This window comes from Marmota monax, unplaced genomic scaffold (assembly GCF_021218885.2).
Source record: "Marmota monax isolate L192 unplaced genomic scaffold, Marmota_monax_Labrador192_F-V1.1 WCK01_AAM20220418_F8-fsc00007, whole genome shotgun sequence".
Lineage (NCBI taxonomy): Eukaryota > Metazoa > Chordata > Mammalia > Rodentia > Sciuridae > Marmota > Marmota monax.
This window is the reverse complement of record NW_026692781.1, coordinates 12,721,275-12,743,944: the sequence shown is the minus strand read 5'-3', so window position 1 is coordinate 12,743,944 and position 22,670 is coordinate 12,721,275. Positions and strand designations below refer to the sequence as shown.

The 22,670-nt window shown below is 36.4% G+C and overlaps 1 protein-coding gene across 50 annotated transcripts in view; it reads left to right on the top strand.

Annotated features, from left to right (window-relative positions):
* Ttn (titin) overlaps nt 1-22,670 on the top strand; it is a 266,741-nt gene that overhangs the window by 163,388 nt on the left and 80,683 nt on the right. For 49 of the 50 annotated variants that reach the window (XM_058580253.1, XM_058580254.1, XM_058580267.1 and 46 more), the window contains 37 exons: nt 847-1,113; nt 1,203-1,342; nt 1,783-1,909; nt 2,719-2,861; nt 5,903-6,026; nt 6,773-7,039; nt 8,587-8,684; nt 9,307-9,475; nt 9,562-9,828; nt 9,935-10,201; nt 10,284-10,562; nt 10,652-11,060; nt 11,192-11,316; nt 11,419-11,685; nt 12,531-12,800; nt 12,892-13,194; nt 13,292-13,594; nt 13,846-14,033; nt 14,220-14,334; nt 14,436-14,720; nt 14,813-14,964; nt 15,673-15,820; nt 15,947-16,124; nt 16,431-16,552; nt 16,634-16,921; nt 17,020-17,316; nt 17,426-17,612; nt 18,058-18,173; nt 18,263-18,562; nt 18,749-19,048; nt 19,142-19,247; nt 19,680-19,876; nt 19,960-20,265; nt 20,364-20,642; nt 21,230-21,529; nt 21,732-22,034; nt 22,145-22,507. In XM_058580253.1, coding sequence (XP_058436236.1) covers nt 847-1,113; nt 1,203-1,342; nt 1,783-1,909; nt 2,719-2,861; nt 5,903-6,026; nt 6,773-7,039; nt 8,587-8,684; nt 9,307-9,475; nt 9,562-9,828; nt 9,935-10,201; nt 10,284-10,562; nt 10,652-11,060; nt 11,192-11,316; nt 11,419-11,685; nt 12,531-12,800; nt 12,892-13,194; nt 13,292-13,594; nt 13,846-14,033; nt 14,220-14,334; nt 14,436-14,720; nt 14,813-14,964; nt 15,673-15,820; nt 15,947-16,124; nt 16,431-16,552; nt 16,634-16,921; nt 17,020-17,316; nt 17,426-17,612; nt 18,058-18,173; nt 18,263-18,562; nt 18,749-19,048; nt 19,142-19,247; nt 19,680-19,876; nt 19,960-20,265; nt 20,364-20,642; nt 21,230-21,529; nt 21,732-22,034; nt 22,145-22,507 — 8,355 coding nt within the window. The remainder of the gene's footprint in view (nt 1-846; nt 1,114-1,202; nt 1,343-1,782; nt 1,910-2,718; nt 2,862-5,902; nt 6,027-6,772; nt 7,040-8,586; nt 8,685-9,306; nt 9,476-9,561; nt 9,829-9,934; nt 10,202-10,283; nt 10,563-10,651; nt 11,061-11,191; nt 11,317-11,418; nt 11,686-12,530; nt 12,801-12,891; nt 13,195-13,291; nt 13,595-13,845; nt 14,034-14,219; nt 14,335-14,435; nt 14,721-14,812; nt 14,965-15,672; nt 15,821-15,946; nt 16,125-16,430; nt 16,553-16,633; nt 16,922-17,019; nt 17,317-17,425; nt 17,613-18,057; nt 18,174-18,262; nt 18,563-18,748; nt 19,049-19,141; nt 19,248-19,679; nt 19,877-19,959; nt 20,266-20,363; nt 20,643-21,229; nt 21,530-21,731; nt 22,035-22,144; nt 22,508-22,670) is intronic. The other variant, XM_058580270.1, reaches the window with a different exon arrangement.

Below are 22,670 nucleotides of genomic sequence, written 5' to 3'. Positions count from 1 at the left end.
TGAGGCTTGTGTCTAAAACACTGTTACCTAAAAGGTAACAGAGGACTTTAATGAAGATTTTATTACAGGCCCACAGAATAGCCATTTAGAGTCAGAATTAAAATTCTTAATTAGGGACTGGGGTTGTGGCTTAGTGGTAGAGTGCCTGCCTTGCACATGTGAGACCCTGGGTTTGATCCTCAGCACCACATATAAATGAACAAATAAAACAAAGGTATTGTGTCCATCTACATCTAAAAAAAAATAAACAAAACTCTTAGTTATTAAGATGTCATGTTTAAAATTAATATATAAAAATATATTCTATCTCCTTATTTTATCAAATCACTTCACAGAAATGTTTTTCAAGTTTCTAATAAGACACAGTAACAGAATTTACCTTAATAAGCTTTATTTTTTTTCTTGGTTCCTTAATACCAAGAAGATTAAATATAAAGTCTAATAAATATTGACATTATGAAGGCAAGCTATTAATAGATTAAGAAAACAAATAAGATGAATCTGAAAGCTTAAAAGCAAATGAGACATAATAGAGTTTCTAAGAAATGAGAAATTTAGCCAAATAAGGAATACAAAATTATATTGAAGCTAAGCTGCATAGTGTCTCTTGAACTACTATTAACCTATTAGAAAACATAATACAGATGGTTTAGATCTTGACAAATCCCATGCACTAATTTCCTTTCTAATATTTAGAGAACTTTTGAACCTAAACATGATTGAATATCTGATACAATTTTAAAATATACTTAGAACGTTATGACCTACCTCTTGGCTTTCCAAAAGAGAATCATTTCTCTAGTTGGTTAATAAAGATTTTATTTTTCTCTTATGCTTTCCTTGCAGAGGGAGATCCATACTTTACAGGAAAGCTTCAAGATTACACTGGTGTGGAGAAGGATGAAGTAATTCTTCAGTGTGAAATTAGCAAAGCAGATGCACCAGTTAAATGGTTTAAAGATGGAAAGGAAATAAAGCCATCTAAAAATGTTGTTATTAAGGCAGATGGCAAAAAGCGCATGTTAATCCTAAAGAAAGCCTTGAAATCAGATATTGGGCAGTATACCTGTGACTGTGGGACAGATCAGACCTCTGGGAAGCTTGACATTGAGGGTAAGGAAATTTCCATGAGTTTCACTCTTGACGCCGTTGGTTTATTTCTGCAGAGGATAATGGCACATGCTGACCCTTCACTTTTCCAGATCGGGAAATTAAACTGGTGCGACCCCTGCACAGTGTGGAGGTGATGGAGACTGAGACGGCCCGCTTTGAAACTGAAATCTCTGAAGATGACATTCATGCCAACTGGAAACTCAAGGGAGAGGCCCTGCTCCAGACACCTGTAAGGCTATTTCTGAACTTGTCAACACCCAGAGTTGCTGTGTGAAATCAAAAAGGACAGGGGAAACGTCAGAGTGCATGGAGGGCATTTAAAACATGGCATGGGATTCTGTATCAGACTCTAAGCCAAACAGAAAGTCTTTGGGCTCCATCACCTTTACACAATATAAGTTGTTTGAATTCTGTGATGCTGCTAGTTGGTTCAAAATTATACCGTTAAAAAAAAATGTTGCTTTCCTGGTAAGACCTGTAACCCTTATTTCTCTAACAGTAGATACATAAATGCATATTCAATAAATATAATAAATATACATAAATATGTATTTGTATAAATATATAAAATCTCTCCATCTATTTGTAGCATTCTTTTAATTATGGCTACCCTTAGAGAAAAATCTCAAAATTATTTACAATGAAATGGTTTTCTCTGTTTTTGTACAGGATTGTGAAATTAAGGAAGAAGGCAAAATACACTCTCTTATTTTGCACAACTGTCGCCTGGACCAGACTGGTGGGGTGGATTTCCAAGCTGCCAATGTTAAATCTAGTGCCCACCTCCGAGTTAAACGTAAGTGTTACATTTTTTGGCTGAAAATTAAATATACACTTTTTTGGAAAATGAATGCATGTGAAATTGATTGGAATTATTATCTCAAAAATATCACTAAAGTACAAAAACTGCCTTTCTTGTATTTACTTCTTCAACATATTAACATAAAAGTGGTTCCAAATCTAAAATTTCAAAAATTTCATTGATCTTGTCATTGGAGCAAAAGAAAAGTTAGCAACTCAGATTTCCAACTCTCGTAATCCTTTTCATTCAAGTACATAAACATACAGTAAGAATCTAACTCTGAACCATTGACTTTAACTCAGAACACATCCCTCTAATGGCTGTACAAATATAGCGCCATAAAGAAAATCTTTGCTGTGTGGGCATTTCAGGCTCAAGAAAGAAGGCAAGGAGCATTAGGCTTACATTTTTGGAAGGTGCAGAGTAGTTGATGGAAACAAACAGGCAATGTGACTGAGGGCCCCTTGTCCTCCCCCAATCAGAGTCTTAGTTATTTTGGAAGTCACATACCTTATGTAGCGAGAGGAACTTGACGCCTGGCAGAGAAACAGATGCAGTGCAGATTTCTTGCTGACCTTGTACATCCCAGAGAAAGGGCCCTACAAATACCCGCTCTCCAGCCACCAGCTCTCCCCTTTTCCACACCACAAGGCCACATTTCACATGGGAGTCAAAAGTGTGGCCAGTCTTGTGGCTTTTTCCTTCTTGAACAAAACAAACATGGAGGTTAATAACTAATTCCAATTTATCCTCTTGGAATTACAAAATGAGTAACGCAAAGCTTTTTCTTTCCTCCCGCAAAGCACGAGTAATTGGTCTTCTGAGGCCTCTAAAGGATGTCACAGTGACTGCAGGAGAAACAGCCACCTTTGACTGCGAGCTCTCTTATGAAGATATCCCGGTGGAATGGTACCTCAAAGGGAAGAAACTAGAGCCCAGCGATAAGGTAAGAAGCAGGCACATGGTCGCCTTGCCTTATCCTTGCTTTCTCACTCTGATTTTTCTGCCTTTACTCACATGTTTCTTATTCTTTGCTCTTTCTAATGTCTCCTTCCCTGCCTTTTCTTCTGTCCCTCCTCTAGCCTGGTTTCGACTGAAGCTGTAAGGCAGATTTTTCAGATTTTGATTGAATTTAACTTGATAAGATATTTATTGAAATAGAAATAAGTATTTAAAGGAGAATCATATTTTAATTTTTGTGAAGAAGAGGCAAACGCTTATTAGCTAGCAGTGTTACTTTATTTGATTAAATAGAAGACAAGAAGCATCAAAAAGGCTTTTGTAACAGTAGCACACATTAGGTTTTAAGACTAATTCTCTTTATGCTATCTAGTATTCTGCATATAAGGGGATTAGAGGAGAAGACTGGAATTCCATTTGAGGCAGTTGATCAAGTAGTTGAGATAACTTCTGAGCAGATTTGCTCTTGAAGCCTGTCTCCAAAGCTATTTTTAACCCTCAAGTGCTTTGAGCTGTGGAAATTCTGGAATGCAACTATTTAAAGTACAACTGGTGGCATTGACAAGAAAGAAGGGTGTTGTGATTATTCACACATATTAACAAGTATACTTTAAGAAGTTTCAGTAAATAACCAGCTCCTATGGTTAGGTTTTAATAATTAAAAACTGAGGCAATTATTTAGATAGGTCCACAAGTACAATTTGCCTAAATTGACCTGTGTATTTTACACTCCTCCTCCAAAAACAATGCACGTGTTTAAATTATTTTGATAATTCACCATTAATTTTGAATTCTTGAAATTAAATATACAGAAAATGTCCAGCGTGGTTTGGAAAGAGAGCACAGGATAGTACATTGTTATATGACACCCCCCGCTCCAGTATTTCAGAAATAATAAGTGTGTACCAGGGATTCAATACAGACTTAAAAATTAAAAGAGTATTCAATTTAACAAGAATCAGATTGAAATAGTGGAAGACAGTACCTTTGAACAAATGCCTCAAACAAACAGAAAAAAAAACTAGTAATCTACAGAAGTGACTAAAGGGTAAGTTCAATAATACTGATCCGGTGGATAACTTCTGCCTGTCATGAAGTGATGACCAGTTGGTCTCTTTTAACTATCTAGGAAAATCAGCAGTACATTCCAACTGTAGCATGAGAATTAATTTGCAGAACACTTTATTTACAGCAAAATCTTAAATACTGATTTGGGTGATAGAGCATCTCCACCTTCAAGCTTGCTTTTAAAATGCACAATTTTAAAATGTAAAATTTTTCCTGTTAAGTGTATTTAATTAATTTCATGTCTATCAGTCAAGAAGTGATGGATTTTTCATGATTTTTTTGAGATCTGTAAATTTGTGAAATTGCTTAAGGATAGATAATTGGAATTATTCTTCTGTTACTAAATATCTTTTGATCAAATGAAGAGTTTTTCACTAAAAGATCTTTTGGAAAAAATCAGTTCCAGTTCTGATAAAAACTGCACTATTTAAATTTTTTAAAATCTTATTCATATTTCTTGTAGTCAAAAATAATATCTCCTCCAGTGGCTTGGGAGGCTGAGCCAGGAGGATGGCAAGTTCAAAGCCAGTTTCAATAAAAAGCACTGTACTAAGCAATTCAGTGAATTGTCTTTAAAGAAATTGTCTTTAAAGAAATTGTCTTTAAAGAAAATAGGGCTGGGGATGTGGCTCAGAGGTTGAATGCCCCTGAGTTCAATCCCCGGTAATCCGCCCCCACCAAAAAATAATGATGATGATAATAATAATAATAATAATAATAATAATAATAATAATATCACATCAGTAAAGCTTTTTCTGAAGTTAGGATCAGTTTACTATAATTCTAGAGGGCTCACTCCTATTTTTCCTTTGCATAGGAATTTTAATCCTTACTCTAGCTTCTCAAAATATATCATCTTTTTTATGAACTTACTCTTAACATTACTTAAATGTTAAGAAATATCAACTGTGAAGTAATAAATGATTTGTGACATTTTTCAGGTGTATTTAAATTATATTAAAATAAACTTGTTCTAGTCAATTCAGGCCTTTAATTTTAGCTTTCTGCAAAGTCTTTAGTATCGAAAACTTCAACCAAACAAACAAAAACAGGTTATAGAAATAGGCCATAGGAAGAGAAAATTTTAGAAATAAGATATTAATAAACTATTTTTGTTTGTTTGTCTTTTGGGGGGTTTTGTTTTGTTTTGACTATTTGCTTTTGGCTACTTAGAAAAAACTAAGTCATAATAGACATTTGATAATTTTGTATTTAAACTTTAATAGTTTGGTCAGTTATTATGCCTACTGCATTAAAGCAGTATAGTTAATAAGTTAATATTTTAAAAGCATAACATCTAATATTGTCCTGACATAATTTACCACAAGATCTTTGGCATTAATTTTATTGTTGTTTTTTTTAAGATATGTTTTCCTTCTTTTAACATAGTAAAGATAAAAACTACATTGTATATGAACTATTTATTGAAAACCATTATGAGCTATATACTTGGAAGCAGAGAATATTCTAGAGTAGCCTCAGAAGCATTCAGATAATACAGCAATGTGTAAATCGATAAAATATGTATCTGCATGGGTTAGAGACCGAGACACTTTTTTAAGGAGACATAAGTTGCCATTGAAAATTTATGTTCAAAATTTATATTGAAATGTCATTAATAATTTTTCCAACATCATATCCTTAAATAAATAGCTGTATTCCTAGACCATATCTTAGTTACCATTTCCTATGATTCTGTTGTTGTTCTTTATTTTGTTTCTTGGCTGTTCTCAATTACTAAGGTAATTATAGTAATCATATAAAGATAACTATGAAAGTCTTAAAGGCTTCAAAACTATTAGGTAAAATCATTTTTAAATACATATGTGCTACAGAGATGATTATAAAACAACTTGGGTCACTATTTTAAACCATTTATCTAAATGAGTAAAATGATTCTGTATAGAGTATTGACATTTCGTGTCTTCTTATACTGCACTTTTCTGAAAAAACACCTAGGTTGTCCCACGTTCAGAAGGAAGAGTTCATACACTTACCCTGAGGGATGTCAAGTTAGAAGATGCTGGTGAAGTCCAACTAACAGCAAAGGATTTTAAAACTCAAGCCAATCTCTTTGTGAAAGGTAATTATAAGGCTTATTTTAAAATGAATCTATACTGCAGGAGTCTTGTAAATAATGCCAACTCTCAATTGTCTTCTTATGATGAGTACCATAGATCATTAAAATATGCAAAAGTCTTGTTACCTTTTAGCTTAACAAAACACAACACAGACTCCTTTTTGAAAAAATTTCAAAATTGACTAGTGTGGCTTGGTGTGGTAGCGTACACCTGGAATCCCAGCTGTTTGGGAGGCTGAAGCAGAAAAATTGCAAATTCAAGGCCAGCCTCAGTAACTTAGCTAGCCTCTTTCTGAAAAAAATTAAAAGGTCTGGGGATGTGCCTCAAAGGTAAAATGTTCATGTGTGAGGCCCTGACTTTAATCCCCAGTACCATTAGAAAAAGAAAAAGAAAAAAAATGGATTACATAGGTTTTGCTATCTGTTTCTGCACCTATTTTTTAATTTCACATTTGAGTTCAACAAACAGATGGAGGAAAAATTATAATCAAACTAGGTATCCATTGCTTTATTAATCAAGAGTTGGCTATTATTTCCTTGATGTTACTTTTTAAAAAATGATTTTCCTCTGTTACAATTAATGATAAAACATCATTATTGGAGGAAAATATCTGAGTGCCATCAAAACTTACAAACGAACAAACTTAAAAGAGAAAAAGCCCTAGAGATGCCAGAGGAAACTTGAGGAGGTCTAAAACTCTTGAAGAAGGAAGGGAAAATTCTCTGGCTAATAAATATGATTCTTTCAGAACCCCCAGTTGAATTCACTAAGCCTCTTGAGGACCAGACGGTCGAAGAAGAAGCCACAGCAGTACTGGAGTGTGAAGTATCCAGAGAAAATGCTAAGGTGAAATGGTTCAAAAATGGAACAGAAATCCTCAAAAACAAGAAGTATGAAATTGTTGCTGATGGCAGGGTCAGAAAACTTATTATTCATGGCTGTACCCCAGAGGATATCAAAACATACACTTGTGATGCTAAGGATTTTAAGACTTCCTGTAACCTGAATGTCGTGCGTAAGTATTCTTACACAGGATTTGTCATTTGCAACTCTTTGTAACAGCAACAGCAACAGCAAAAACACTTGTTGCATGCCCTTCTTGGCTTGATCCCATTTCTTGGCAATTTATAATATTGATACTGAACTAATTTGATCCTTTATTTTTTTTAAGTCTGTATGCTGTATCTGCTCTTATGAAACATCCACCACTTTTTGTTAAGCTGCTTTTCTCTCAGAGTAGTGAGCAGATGCATTCTTTCAGCCTGCTATATGAATATTCTGATATGGCTGAGGCCAAACTGAATGCAAAAGAAAAGTTAGAGACCCCTGATTTTAAGAAAATTGAAAGTAATTTCCATGTGGAAGGAAAATGCATTTTCAGGCATGGGGAATAAATAAAAAGAATGAGCATGAAATTTCATTTTGAATAGAAGCATGTTTGGAATTATAATGTGACAAAGCCCATTCATATGACTGAATCTCTGAGAATAAGAATGGATGAGAAGATGGAGCATGTCTTTGATTCTTTGAATGAAGAGCTCTAGCATTACTTCTTGCCTTGGTGAAAAATAGCATCTTTTTTCAAAATGCCACAAGCTCGCTCATTTGCTTCATTTATTCATTATTAGCCCAGGGATTACATTTTTTTAGTGCACACTTTTGCACAATATTTGTTTAGTTTAATTGCTTCTTGTTGGTCAACAGCTACAACCTACTGTCTCTGGTTGTGCTTCCTGCATCTTCTACTGTGCTATTCTTTCCATGTCATGGGTGCTCTGCTGTAGCTTAAGTCAGAGTAGCTTCTTGGGTTTCCTTCTTCCCCTTGTCATCTGTCTCCACTCCAAGAAGACCCAGCTGCAATGGCATATCTTCAAGCCCATCAGCCAACATTTGTCCCAGGATCTCTCTGAGCAAGAAAGGTCATCTTGGAAAGGACTCAAAAGGAGATCTGAAAGAAGGAAGGGCAAGAAGGCAGCTGTCCACCTTATATAGCACTTAGATGAATTCTGGAGAAAAATGAAACAACAGATATAAAATGCCAAATAACTCTCCCATATACAACACGTTGTTCGTCGTACTACTAGATTTTTTTGCCTGACTTATATGTGACATCTTTTAAGCCAAGTTAAAAAAAAAAAAGCTGGATATAAGGGATTTTCAGTTACTAATGCCTCTTAGCTGATCATAGTGCTTCAAGCTGTATTACCACTGAATTCTACTAATTTCTCAAAAAGTATGCTGGTTGCCTTAAATAAGAAAACATTTCTTTTCTACTGGTATGTCTTTCAAATCTGGCATAGTATCGATGAAGATTTTTTTTTCAGTTGTCCTTTAAAAGAATGGACATATAGTATGACATATGTCTAATGTAAACTACAGAGATACAGAAAAAGCAAAGCATCTTGTCTGAAAAGCAACTCCAACTGATTTCAAAGTTAGTTGTAGTAGCCTATTAAGATGCAAAGGCCTTGCCCAAGACTTTTTTTTAAAATCTCTACCATAGTAATGTCAGAACAAATTTCCAGAAACCTTGTTTTTAATCGTGATGACATTCTTTTACAGCTCCTCATGTGGAATTCTTAAGACCACTCACTGATCTTCAAGTTAAAGAAAAAGAAATGGCTCGGTTTGAGTGTGAAATTTCCCGAGAAAATGCCAAGGTATGTGATTATACACCTATTATCCTGTGTATTATGTTTGCTTTTGGTCTCATCAAAATGGAAAAAGAAATTAGAAATTTTCCCTGACCATCACTTTACTTTTAAAGATTATTTAGTATGAAACAAATACTTAATTGTTCTTTTTAGTATTATTCATTCACTATTGCTTGAAAAACACTGAACTCACAATCGAGAGATTTAAAGATTATTATTGTGAATCTTACAGAATTGCTGTTTTCTTAGATAAAAAACACTCCAATATCAGCAGTTTAATGTCAAAACTAAGTACTTCTTCTTGCCATTAACTACCAGAGGCAAAATCCTTTGAGTCTCAGTTTACATATCAGAGGAGTTGGTCTGTGTGATGCCAAGGCCCTCTAAGGCTTTAAACTGTATGATCCCATTATTTTCAATAACTGATAACAGTATCAAAGCAACTCACTTCATAGTAATTAGTAAATTTTTTCATGTTTTTTTTAAATTATATTTATCTCTACCACCATAATCCTTTGTTATATGATAAAGTTGTGTTGGTTGCTTTCAGAAAAACTTAAGATTGTAGTTCCTCTTAACAACACCCAGCATGAAAATTGATTTAAAAAAAAATCTATCTTAAATACAGGTTCAGTGGTTTAAAGATGGTGCTGAAATTAAAAAGGGCAAAAAATATGACATCATATCTAAGGGAGCAGTGCGCATTCTTGTCATCAATAAATGTCTCTTGAATGATGAGGCAGAATATTCTTGTGAAGTAAGGACAGCAAGAACTTCTGGCATGCTGACAGTCCTAGGTAAGAGGGAGGCTGTCTTTGTTGAAATCTATGGTTAGCAAAAACTAATTTCCAGTGGAGCTCAATTTTTCTTGTTCTATCTTCAGAGGAAGAAGCTGTCTTTACAAAAAATCTTGCCAACATTGAAGTTAGTGAAACAGACACCATAAAGCTGGTTTGTGAAGTCTCCAAACCCGGAGCAGAAGTTACTTGGTACAAAGGGGATGAAGAGATCATTGAAACGGGAAGATATGAAATACTCACTGATGGAAGGAAGAGAATCCTGATTATTCAGAATGCTCAGCTTGATGATGCTGGCAACTACAACTGTCGACTCCCAAGTTCTCGAACTGACGGCAAAGTCAAAGTACACGGTAAGAAAATTACAATGCATAACGTCATATTTTCAACAATTCATACTTGTTACATTTAAGGTACATATATATGGGTTTTTAATATCTTGGGCCTTTGTCTTTCTAGAACTTGCTGCTGAATTTATCTCAAAGCCTCAAAACCTTGAAATACTTGAAGGAGAAAAGGCTGAATTTGTCTGCACTATATCAAAGGAAAGCTTTGAAGTCCAGTGGAAGAGGGATGATAAGACACTTGAGCCTGGAGATAAATATGACATTATTGCTGATGGCAAAAAGAGGATTCTCATTGTCAAAGATGCCACACTACAAGATATGGGCACCTACGTGGTCATGGTTGGGGCTGCCCGAGCAGCAGCTCACTTGACAGTAATTGGTAAGTTTGTTGTTGAATTTTGTATCTGTTTGCATTTGAATGGTCCTTTGTCATATTATAAGGTCTTATTGGTTGCTTTCAGAAAAACTCAGGATAATAGTTCCTCTAAAAGACACCCGTGTGAAGGAACAACAAGAAGTTGTCTTCAACTGCGAAGTCAATACCGAAGGTGCCAAAGCCAAATGGTTCAGAAATGAAGAAGCCATATTTGATAGTTCAAAATACATTATTCTCCAAAAAGACCTGGTCTACACCCTCAGAATTAGAGATGCACGGTTAGATGACCAAGCCAACTACAATGTGTCTCTGACCAATCACAGAGGTGAAAATGTTAAAAGTGCAGCCAATCTAATAGTAGAAGGTAAGTGATTCATATGGTCTTAGAGATTTTTTTTCCATCAATTTCTGTTATAGAAACAATATCAACATTATTCTTATCCCTTACAACAGAGGAAGATCTTAGGATTATTGAGCCTCTTAAAGATATTGAAACAATGGAGAAGAAATCTGTGACATTCTGGTGCAAGGTTAATCGTCTCAATGTAACACTAAAGTGGACCAAAAATGGAGAAGAAGTGGCTTTTGACAACCGTATATCATACAGAATTGATAAGTACAAGCACTCGCTAATCATTAAAGACTGTGGCTTCCCAGATGAGGGTGAATACATTGTCACTGCTGGACAAGATAAATCTGTTGCTGAGCTGCTTATAATAGAAGCCCCGACAGAATTTGTGGAACACTTGGAAGACCAGACAGTCACCGAGTTCGATGATGCTGTCTTCTCCTGCCAGCTCTCCAGAGAGAAAGCAAATGTAAAATGGTACAGAAATGGGAGAGAAATCAAGGAAGGCAAAAAGTACGTAAAAGTCTTCTTATTCTTTATTCTTATTTTTTGGTCTTTTTCTCTATTTCTAGAGCTGTCAATGCTCTTTTTGACAAGTTAGCGATTATTATGCAGGCTAACCAATCATTCAATCTCTTCTTTAGATACAAATTTGAAAAAGATGGTAGTATCCACAGACTCATCATAAAAGACTGCAGGCTGGATGATGAGTGTGAATATGCTTGTGGAGTAGAAGACAGGAAGTCTCGAGCCAGACTTTTTGTAGAAGGTATGTATTAAGTAAAACATAATTCTAACATTAGTGACCAATTTTTTTAACTATTAATCAAAATCCAAACATATTTGTAATTATTTTACATTTACTTTCCAGAAATCCCAGTTGAGATCATCAGGCCTCCTCAAGATATTCTTGAAGCTCCTGGTGCTGATGTTGTTTTTTTCGCTGAACTCAACAAAGATAAGGTGGAAGTCCAGTGGCTACGAAATAACATGGTTGTCGTTCAGGGTGATAAACACCAGATGATGAGTGAAGGAAAGATACACAGGCTACAGATTTGTGATATTAAGCCCCGTGACCAGGGTGAATACCGATTTATTGCCAAAGACAAAGAAGCCAGAGCTAAACTTGAACTGGCAGGTAAGTCTCTTTCTTTTATTCTAAAATATTCTGATAGATAATATTAAAATATTATCACAGATAACACATAGATTTCAGACTTTACAATTATTGAATAAAATAATCCTTGAGAGAACCTTGAATTTCTAGTAAGCCTTCTCCACATGTTAACTTCTTTTTTTGTGTTGCACTGTTGGGGGTCAAACCTAGGCTTAGGGCAAGCACTCTACCACTGAGTTATACCCCAATCCCCCCATGTTAACTATTTTAATGTCTCTTACTACCAAGTGCTCTGAATAAGAGGACATGGATGGCATTCATCTTTACATGCCAGAACCTTGGACAGTTGCTGGCAATGTAGTGGCTACTCATAAATTCCTAGAATTGTCTTTTAACACCCTGAGAATCTTCCCAAACCTAAAGATAGCCCCATACTCTTTTAATTTCCAACCCCTGTAAACCTTTTGGATCTGTACTGAAAGTATCCTTATAGGTTGTATGTAAAAGCCATTAGGATATCTCTTACACATATGAAAAAAAGTTTGGTTTATTGTGAACTAGTGCTTTATCAAAAAAATTAAACATATTTCATACCATTCTTAATCCTCTATTATTATTTTTGGTGAAGAGTGGGTATTTTATGATTTTAGACCATTTTCAACCCTCTATTCTCCAGAACCCAATAATTTGGAGGAAAATAAAAAGTTATTAGAACTCTAAGACAGTGTTCTCTAATACAAAGTTACCATGATGTACTTCCAAGATTATGCTGCCAATCTTTGTTAATAAATTCACAAAAAAGGCTATGCTATGATTTAACTGCAGTACATACCTCAAAAGCATTCACTTGTTATCTTTCTCACTAGCTGCACCTAAAATCAAGACAGCTGATCAAGACCTTGTGGTTGATGCTGGCCAGCCTCTCACAATGGTGGTACCATATGATGCCTACCCCAAAGCAGAAGCTGAGTGGTTTAAGGAAAATGAACCTTTGTCTTCAAAAACTGTTGATACTACAGCTGAACAAACTTCTTTCAGAATTGTAGAAGCCAAGAAGGGAGACATGGGAAGGTATAAAATTGTGCTTCAGAACAAACATGGAAAAGCAGAAGGATTCATCAATTTACAAGTTATTGGTAAGATCTTGAGTCATTCAGATTTGATTGACACAAACACAACCTAAGGCCATGATAACACCATAAAAATTCTTTTATATATGAATTTCAGATGTTCCTGGGCCAGTACGTAACTTAGAAGTGACAGAAACATTTGATGGTGAAGTAAGCCTCGCTTGGGAAGAACCATTAACTGATGGTGGAAGCAAAATCATAGGTTATGTTGTGGAAAGGCGTGACATCAAGAGAAAGACCTGGGTTCTGGCCACAGACCGTGCAGACAGTTGTGAGTTTACTGTCACAGGACTACAGAAAGGAGGAGTTGAGTATCTATTCCGTGTGAGTGCAAGAAACAGAGTTGGCACTGGCGAGCCAGTAGAAACGGACAATCCTGTAGAGGCAAGGAGCAAATATGGTAAGAAGTGTTTAAAGTAAACTGCAACCAGTTCATCTTTGCTTTTATCCCCTACAAAATCCAAACCAACATTTGCTTCTTCTTTGGTGAAATCCAGATGTTCCAGGCCCTCCTTTGAATGTAACCATCACTGATGTGAACAGATTCGGTGTCTCTCTGACATGGGAACCACCAGAGTATGATGGAGGTGCTGAGATCACGAACTATGTCATTGAATTAAGGGATAAGACTTCTATAAGGTGGGACACTGCCATGACTGTAAGAGCCGAAGACCTGTCTGCAACTGTTACTGATGTGGTGGAAGGACAGGAGTACAGTTTCCGTGTCAGAGCCCAAAACCGAATTGGAGTTGGAAAACCAAGTGCAGCCACACCCTTTGTCAAAGTTGCTGATCCAATTGGTAAGCCCATTAAAAAGATGAAACGTATATTGCATCAAATCAAGACATCAGGCCTACCAATTAAAATAATTCAAATTAAAGTTAATAAAAAGAACATCAGAGAAATTTGAACAAAATTATAGAAATGTAGACTGTGCCTACCCTTTATTGAGTGAATTTAGTAATCCTATTATTTTAACAAGGCAGATAATGAGTGCATCATCTTCATCAATTGTGACTAAATTATGCTCCAACTCTTTCTTCCATTCTAGAGAGACCAAGTCCTCCTGTGAATCTAACTTCCTCAGATCAGACTCAGTCATCAGTGCAGCTCACATGGGAACCTCCTCTGAAAGATGGAGGAAGCCCAATATTAGGCTATATAATTGAGAGATGTGAAGAAGGAAAAGATAATTGGATTCGTTGTAATATGAAACTTGTTCCTGAACTGACTTATAAGGTAAGGAATTCGCATCTAAAAAAAAAAAAATATTTAGAGGCCTGGGGATGTAGCTCAGTGGTACAGCCCTTGCCTAGCATGGATGAGACCCTGGGTTTGATCCCTAGTACCACATATAAAAAATATAGTATTCGATCATGGGCTTAAATGTACATATTTTTAACCAATATGAATCCATAATTTTAGGTTACTGGATTGCAAAAAGGAAACAAATATTTATATAGAGTATCTGCAGAAAATGAAGCTGGTGTTTCAGATCCATCTGAAATTCTTGGTCCTCTAACGGCTGATGATGCATTTGGTAAGTAGATAATTTTAGATTTGGGAATAGCACATAGCTACTTTGGAGTACCAAGGACTTATCTATGGTACTGGAAACTCACTAATTTTTCTTTTTGGTAGTTGAACCAACAATGGATTTAAGTGCATTTAAAGATGGTCTGGAAATTATAGTCCCGAATCCTATCAAGATCCTGGTTCCAAGTACAGGCTATCCAAGGCCAACTGCAACCTGGTGTTTTGGAGATAAAGTACTAGAAGCAGGAGATCGTGTGAAAATGAAGACCTTATCTGCCTATGCTGAACTTGTCATTTCTCCAAGTGAACGTCCAGACAAGGGCATTTATACACTGAAATTAGAAAATCCTGTGAAATCAATTTCTGGGGAAATTGATGTCAATGTAATCAGTAAGTAGCTAAGCTTATTATCTAAGGTAATATGGCAGTATTAACAAATATTGGTTCAAACCATCAATGATACCGACTTTTTTTTTTTTAAGCTCGCCCAAGTGCACCCAAAGAACTGAAATTTGGAGACATAACCAGGGATTCAGTACATTTGACTTGGGAACCACCAGAGGATGATGGAGGAAGTCCATTAACTGGATATCTTGTTGAAAAGCGAGAAGTCAGTAGGAAAACATGGACTAAAGTGAGTTTCGAGTAGTGATGCATCAACTCCAGAAAAGATGTAAAAGTAGTCCAAATTTGTGTGGGATGCCACACAAATTAATACGTGCCACATCTTTTTATCTCACTGAAAAACTACCAAAAACTTTTTTTAAAATGTATTGATGTTAATTGCTTCTAAGATAGTTTAACCAAGGTTTGGTGTGACAGTCCCATTTTGTGAGCCTTATCAAATCTTTAGATAGGTTTGGTAAAAAAAATATAAATAAAACTTATACATTCACTTGGTATCTGATAAGAACCCAATATGTCCCCATTAAGCTATAAGCCATTTGAAGGAAAGTAAGTATTACCATGGTGACCACATTTTTTCTCACTCCACTGGATTATCTCAGTTGGTCTCTCTACCATTCTTTTCCTCCTTCATTTATACTAGTAACTACTCTTTATCCTTATTTCAAATCACTTTTATAATAACCAAACTGGTAGAATCAACATCTTTGCCATCTTGTGAATGTATACAAATCATGAAACAGTTTCTCCTTATATTGAGGGTTGAATACAATTATGTATCCAACTTTACAATTTTTTTCCTAATATGAAATTAATATAAGAATAATCCTTAGCATTCAAAACAACTTCCATTTGTATCCCTGCTCATGGTAAAAATCTTTGAATTGGGAAAATGGTTTTGGGGAAATAACTAATTATCTGTGTTTCTTTGTCCCAGGTTATGGACTTTGTGACTGATCTAGAATTCACAGTTCCTGATCTAGTACAAGGAAAAGAATATTTATTCAAAGTCTGTGCTCGTAACAAGTGTGGTCCTGGAGAACCTGCATATGTTGATGAACCTGTAAATATGTCTGCTCCTGCAAGTTAGTACCTACTTCCATGATTTCTTACCTAGTCTCATTTTTTTACCTGATTTTTATATTAGAACTGGAGTTAAGTAATGGGGAAAGGAAAGGGAAATGACTGACTCACTCTTCAAAATGTTATAGCGGTGCCTGACCCACCGGAGAATGTTAAATGGAGAGATCGGACAGCCAAGAGCATCTTCCTAACATGGGATCCACCTAAATATGATGGTGGTTCACGCATCAAAGGATACATAGTAGAAAAGTGTCCACGTGGTTCCGATAAATGGGTTGCCTGTGGAGAACCTGTTGCAGAAACAAAGTAGGTTTCTTAATTACTGGGCACAAGAGTAAATGCTTACTCCTAACTCATTAAAATACATTTTCCGTGGGAAATTTTAAATATTTTGTTTTTCATTGAGAATTCTGGTGTGCCTGTCTACTTTTAAAAGTGTTGCTGAAAATGCTTGCAGTTTAAGGTTTTTAGTAGTTACAATATTGAAGTAATACAGACTTAATTTAAAAGCTACTTGTGCCAATGGTATGAATTTTAGAAAGTCTATGACAAATGTACAGTGGAATGGGTTATCCATAGGACAGTAAAATATCCTATTTTGCTTTCTGACAGAATGGAAGTGACAGGTCTTGAGGAAGGCAAATGGTATTCCTATCGTGTAAAGGCTTTGAACAGGCAAGGCGCTAGCAAGCCGAGCAAACCCACAGATGAAATCCAGGCTGTGGACACACAGGGTATTTATTTTTTATTTTTATCTTATCAGTCAGGGCTCTAACTTGAACTTGCTAATAGCATAAACAATCTTTTCCATTCAGAGGCACCAGAAATTTTCCTCGATGTGAAGCTCCTTGCTGGCATTACTGTAAAAGCTGGAACAAAGATTGAACTTCCTGCCACCGTAACTGGAAAACCTGAACCTCAAATAACTTGGACTAAGGCTGATATGCTCCTAAAGCAGGACAAGAGAATCACCATTGAAAATGTTCCTAAGAAGTCCACAGTGACTATCATGGACAGTAAGAGAAGCGACACTGGCACATACATCATAGAGGCTGTGAACGTCTGCGGCCGGGCCACTGCTGTGGTGGAAGTGAATGTCTTAGGTAAAGGAGGTTCTTGTTTTAAAAGGAGACCAACTCTTTCAGCTACCTTCTCGAATAAAATGTAATTACATTTTTTTTCTGTATAATTCCATCCACAGATAAGCCTGGGCCACCGGCTGCATTTGATATCACAGATGTAACTAGTGAGTCATGTCTTCTAACATGGAACCCACCACGAGATGATGGTGGATCTAAGGTCACAAACTATGTTGTGGAAAGAAGAGCAACAGATAGTGAAGTGTGGCATAAGCTCTCATCAACTGTTAAGGACACAAAGTTTCAGGCAACTAAATTAATACCCAATAAAGAGTATATCTTCAGAGTTGCTGCAGAAAACATGTATGGTGTTGGTGAGCCAGTTCAGGCCACCCCAATAATAGCCAAATATCCATTTGGTAAGTTTCTCAGTCAGTTAAGGAAAAGGATGCTTGTGTCAAACTTGTATTTGGGTATCATATTGATATATAGGACATATAACTTTTTATATCATTATCCTGTCTATAGATCCACCTGGACCACCAACTCGCCTAGAACCCTCAGACATCACTAAAGATGCAGTGACCCTCACATGGTGTGAGCCAGATGATGATGGTGGCAGCCCTATCACTGGATACTGGGTTGAAAGATTAGATCCTGATACTGATAAATGGGTTAGATGCAATAAGATGCCAATAAAGGATACAACATACAGGTATGCCCAGAACTTCTATCAAGTATTAAAATAGCAATATATCCAAATTTTTGCTTTTTAGTATTTCCTGTGATCATACATGATATAAGATTACTATTAAATTTTAATTATTTTTATTTTCTATTTTCATATAATTTCAGAAATTATATAAGTTCCATTCAAGAACACACTTCTCAATTAACTATAAAATAGTAGCTTTCTGGAAGTTTCAAAGTGTCCTCCACTATATTATAATGATCATTAGTATAGATAACAATCAGATTGATACATTTATCCAAATCTAAATTGCTTGACTGTTAAAGAACAATTTAAATTTATATTAAAATATTTTTAGTTAAGTTTCCAAATTAGTTTCTCACAATTTAAACAAATTTGCTCCTTCTATGTAAAACACAATTGGCTGCTTCTTACCATATTATTGCATATGCTCTTTTTCCTAATTCAGAGTGAAAGGTCTCACCAATAAGAAAAAATACAGATTCCGTGTGTTGGCTGAAAATCTGGCTGGACCTGGAAAGCCAAGCAGATCAACTGAACCAATCTTAATAAAAGATCCCATAGGTATTATTTTTATAATTTTCCATGATTATTCTGAAGCTTACAGTCACTTCTTTTTTACAAACCTAAATATTTGTCTTCATTGTTTGCAGATCCTCCATGGCCCCCTGGAAAACCAACTGTGAAAGATGTAGGCAAAACATCATTATTCTTGAACTGGACAAAGCCAGAACACGATGGAGGGGCAAAGATTGAGTCTTACGTCATTGAAATGCTGAAAACTGGAACAGAAGACTGGGTCAGAGTGGCCGAAGGAGTTCCGACCACTGAGCACTTCCTCAAGGGGCTCATGGAAGGGCAGGAATACTCGTTCCGAGTTAGAGCTGTCAACAAGGCTGGGGAAAGTGAACCCAGTGAACCCAGTGACCCTGTGCTTTGCCGGGAGAAACTCTGTAAGTCCCTCCTGATGTCTGGGGTGTATAAATTCTTCCAACATGTGTCTGAAAACTACAATATGAGAAAATAGAAAAAAACTCATTTTCTTTTTGCTATATTATTTCTGGGTGACTACCAAAATATTCAGTGAAGACTAGATACTGGACAATACAAAAAACTGAATTTTTCTCTCTCTGGTCCAGATCCTCCATCACCACCTCGTTGGCTTGAAGTGATTAATATCACAAAAAATACAGCAGACCTAAAATGGACAGTTCCTGAGAAAGATGGAGGGTCGCCCATCACCAACTACATCGTGGAAAAGAGGGATGTCAGGCGAAAAGGCTGGCAAACAGTGGACACCACTGTCAAGGACACCAAGTGCACAGTAACCCCACTGACTGAGGGTTCTTTATACGTGTTCCGAGTTGCTGCAGAAAATGCCGTAGGACAAAGTGACTACACTGAAATTGAGGATTCTGTCCTGGCCAAAGACACCTTCAGTATGCTTTCCAACTGAATCTTTGCAACATTTGTACTAGATTATTACTTTTCCCTCTGGCTTTTCTAATCAGTAATTATTATTTTGCTTTCAGCTACTCCTGGACCACCATATGCCCTGACAGTGGTTGACGTGACAAAACGACATGTTGACCTAAAGTGGGAGCCACCTAAAAATGATGGTGGAAGACCAATACAGAGGTAGAACTTGAATTAATTTATAAAAGATAACTTACTTTTGGTTTAAATTTTTTTTGTGTGAAACTTGGGAATTAAACCCAAGTGTATCTACAGCTGAGGTACATCCCTATCCCTTTTTTTATTAGTTGCTCAAAACATTACAATGATCTTGACATATCATATATCATACATTTGATTCAAATGGGGTATGAATTCTTATTTTTCCACATGTACAAATTTTTCCACGTGCAGGATCACATTGGTTATATAGCCATGTTTATACATACTGCCATACTAGTGTCTGTTTTTTGAGATAGTTTCACTAAATTGCCCAGGCTATCCTCAAGTTTGCAATCTTCTGCCTCAGCCTCTACCATACCCAGCTTGACTACAAATTCTTAACATTTTCTTTTTTATTATTAATGCTAATGAAATGCTTTCTTATTTCAATAGATATATCATTGAGAAGAAAGAAAAGTTAGGCACTCGTTGGGTGAAAGCTGGAAAGACCTCAGGACCTGACTGTAACTTCAGAGTAACTGATGTCATTGAAGGAACAGAGGTCCAGTTTCAGGTTCGGGCAGAAAATGAAGCTGGAGTTGGTCACCCAAGTGAACCCACAGAAATCCTGTCAATTGAAGATCCAACAAGTAAGTAGTGTTGATCATACAAAGGATATTGTCTAAAACTTGATGATGAGACTGTTTACGTAATTGTTTCACTCTTTTCTCAGGTCCTCCCTCACCTCCCCTTGACCTACATGTGACTGATGCTGGGAGAAAGCACATTGACATTGCTTGGAAGCCTCCAGAGAAAAATGGCGGAAGTCCTATTATAGGATACCATGTTGAAATGTGTCCAGTAGGCACTGAGAAATGGATGCGAGTTAACTCTCGCCCAATAAAAGACCTGAAATTCAAGGTTGAAGAGGGTATTGTTCCTGACAAAGAGTATGTTTTAAGAGTGAGAGCCGTCAATGCTGTTGGTGTCAGTGAACCTTCTGAAATCTCCGAAAATGTGGTTGCCAAAGACCCAGACTGTAAGAACACTGTCTTTTACAGTTAATAAGTTAGTCTTTATTCATTGCATTGCATTTTGACAGACATTTTACCCCTTCTTTCGGATTATATCTTATAGGCAAGCCAACGATTGATCTGGAGACTCATGACATTGTGGTCATTGAAGGTGAAAAGTTAAGCATTCCTGTTCCCTTCAGAGCTGTCCCAGTTCCAACTGTTAGCTGGCATAAAGATGGCAAAGAAGTTAAAGCTAGTGATCGATTAACAATGAAGAATGATCACATCTCTGCACACCTTGAAGTTCCCAAGAGTGTCCATGCAGACGCTGGAGTTTACACCATTACACTGGAGAATAAGCTTGGCTCAGCAACTGCCTCAATCAATGTCAAAGTCATAGGTAATCATTCTTTAATGAAATAAACACTATATTTTCTTCACATGCTGGGGAAATTAGTTAAGTTTGCAGTATTAGTATAAATGGCTTCATGAACTGGCCAATTTGTAGACTAAACATCCCCTCAGATTATTTATTTCCATGTAAGAAGTAAAGCAATTCTTAACAGATAAAACTGCTAAACTCTTATTAGGCTAATTTATTATTGTTTTAATTATTTGCATGTGAAATAATGATTTAGAGATATAGCATACCCAAAGAATGTTTAAATGATCAATATTTATTTCTTGTTGTATAAATTCACATTTTTCCATAGTATTCTCTTTAAGGGGTAGTAACATTTTCTGTCCTTTATCCCACCCCTGATAATGTTTGGAAATTTATAGGGCCATTTTTGCTCTGCACAAAGACTAGGAGCTGCTACTGACATTTAGTAGTAGAGGGCCAAGGATGCTAATGTCCTCCAATATGAAGGACACTCTAGCACATGAAAGATTATCCAACACAATAGCTCCACCTAGAGAAAGTACACTATGAAAATTCCGATTTTTCAGGATTACAATAATAATTATTAATTACAATTGTAACAGGCCTACCTGGTCCATGCAAAGATATTAAAGCAAGTGATGTGACCAAGAGTTCTTGCAAGTTAACCTGGGAGCCTCCAGAATATGATGGTGGAAGCCCAATTCTTCATTATGTCCTGGAACGCAGAGAAGCTGGGAGGAGGACATATATACCAGTCATGTCTGGTGAGAACAAACTGTCTTGGACTGTAAAGGATCTCATACCAAATGGTGAATACTTCTTCCGTGTTAAAGCAGTCAACAAGATTGGTGGAGGCGAATATATTGAACTGAAAAATCCAGTCATTGCTCAAGATCCAAAGCGTAAGTTTAAACATGGATATACAATGACTAGTAATTCATATGCAAGTTTTCTTTTTGTTTTAAGAAGGTGGGTTGGCCGGGGACATAGCTCAGTTGGTCGAGTGTTTGCCTTGCATGCGTAAGGCCCTGGGTACGATCCCTAGCACCACAAAAAAAGAAGGTGGTTTTCCCAAAGTTAATATTTTTTTTTCTTGTTCTACAGAGCCTCCTGATCCACCTGTAGATGTTGAGGTTCATAATCCTACAGCTAAGGCAATGACTATTACGTGGAAGCCACCTTTGTATGATGGAGGAAGCAAGATAATGGGTTACATCATAGAGAAGATTGCTAAGGGAGAAGACAAGTGGAAGAGATGCAATGAACACCTGGTACCAGTCCTGACCTACACAGCAAAAGGACTTGAAGAGGGAAAGGAGTACCAATTCCGTGTACGCGCAGAGAATGCTGCCGGTATTGGTGAACCTTCTCGGGCTACTCCTCCCACCAAAGCCGTAGATCCTATCGGTAAGTTTTGTCTAATGGAGTTGCTACTTTCCTGTTATGAAATAAATGAGAATAATGTTTTGTCAGATATTTTAATCAGAATTGAAAATAACTATTTTTAATCATTACAGATGCTCCAAAAGTGATTATGAGAACAAGTCTAGAAGTGAAACGAGGTGATGAAATAGCTCTTGATGCAACCATTTCTGGCTCACCATACCCAACTATTACATGGATAAAGGATGAAAATGTCATTATACCAGAGGAAATTAAGAAGCGACCGACCTCCCTGGTTAGGAAGAAGAAGGGTGAAGTTCAAGAAGAAGAACCATTTGTCCTGTCTCTGACAGAGCGTTTGAGCATCAACAATAGCAAACAAGGAGAATCTCAGCTCCGCGTCCGAGATTCTCTCCGACCTGATCATGGCCTGTATATGATCAAAGTTGAAAATGACCATGGTATTGCGAAAGCTCCGTGCACTGTCAGTGTGTTAGGTAAATGGTTAAACCTATACTTTCAGATGGGAAAAGCTTACACATAACATAAAAATTAGTTGGGGGTGGGCAGTTAGAAGAAGTGGGAAATAGGTTCAGCAAATAATCCTCAGTCATATTTTTTCATACCATATTAAAAAAAAATCAACTAATCTCATCATTC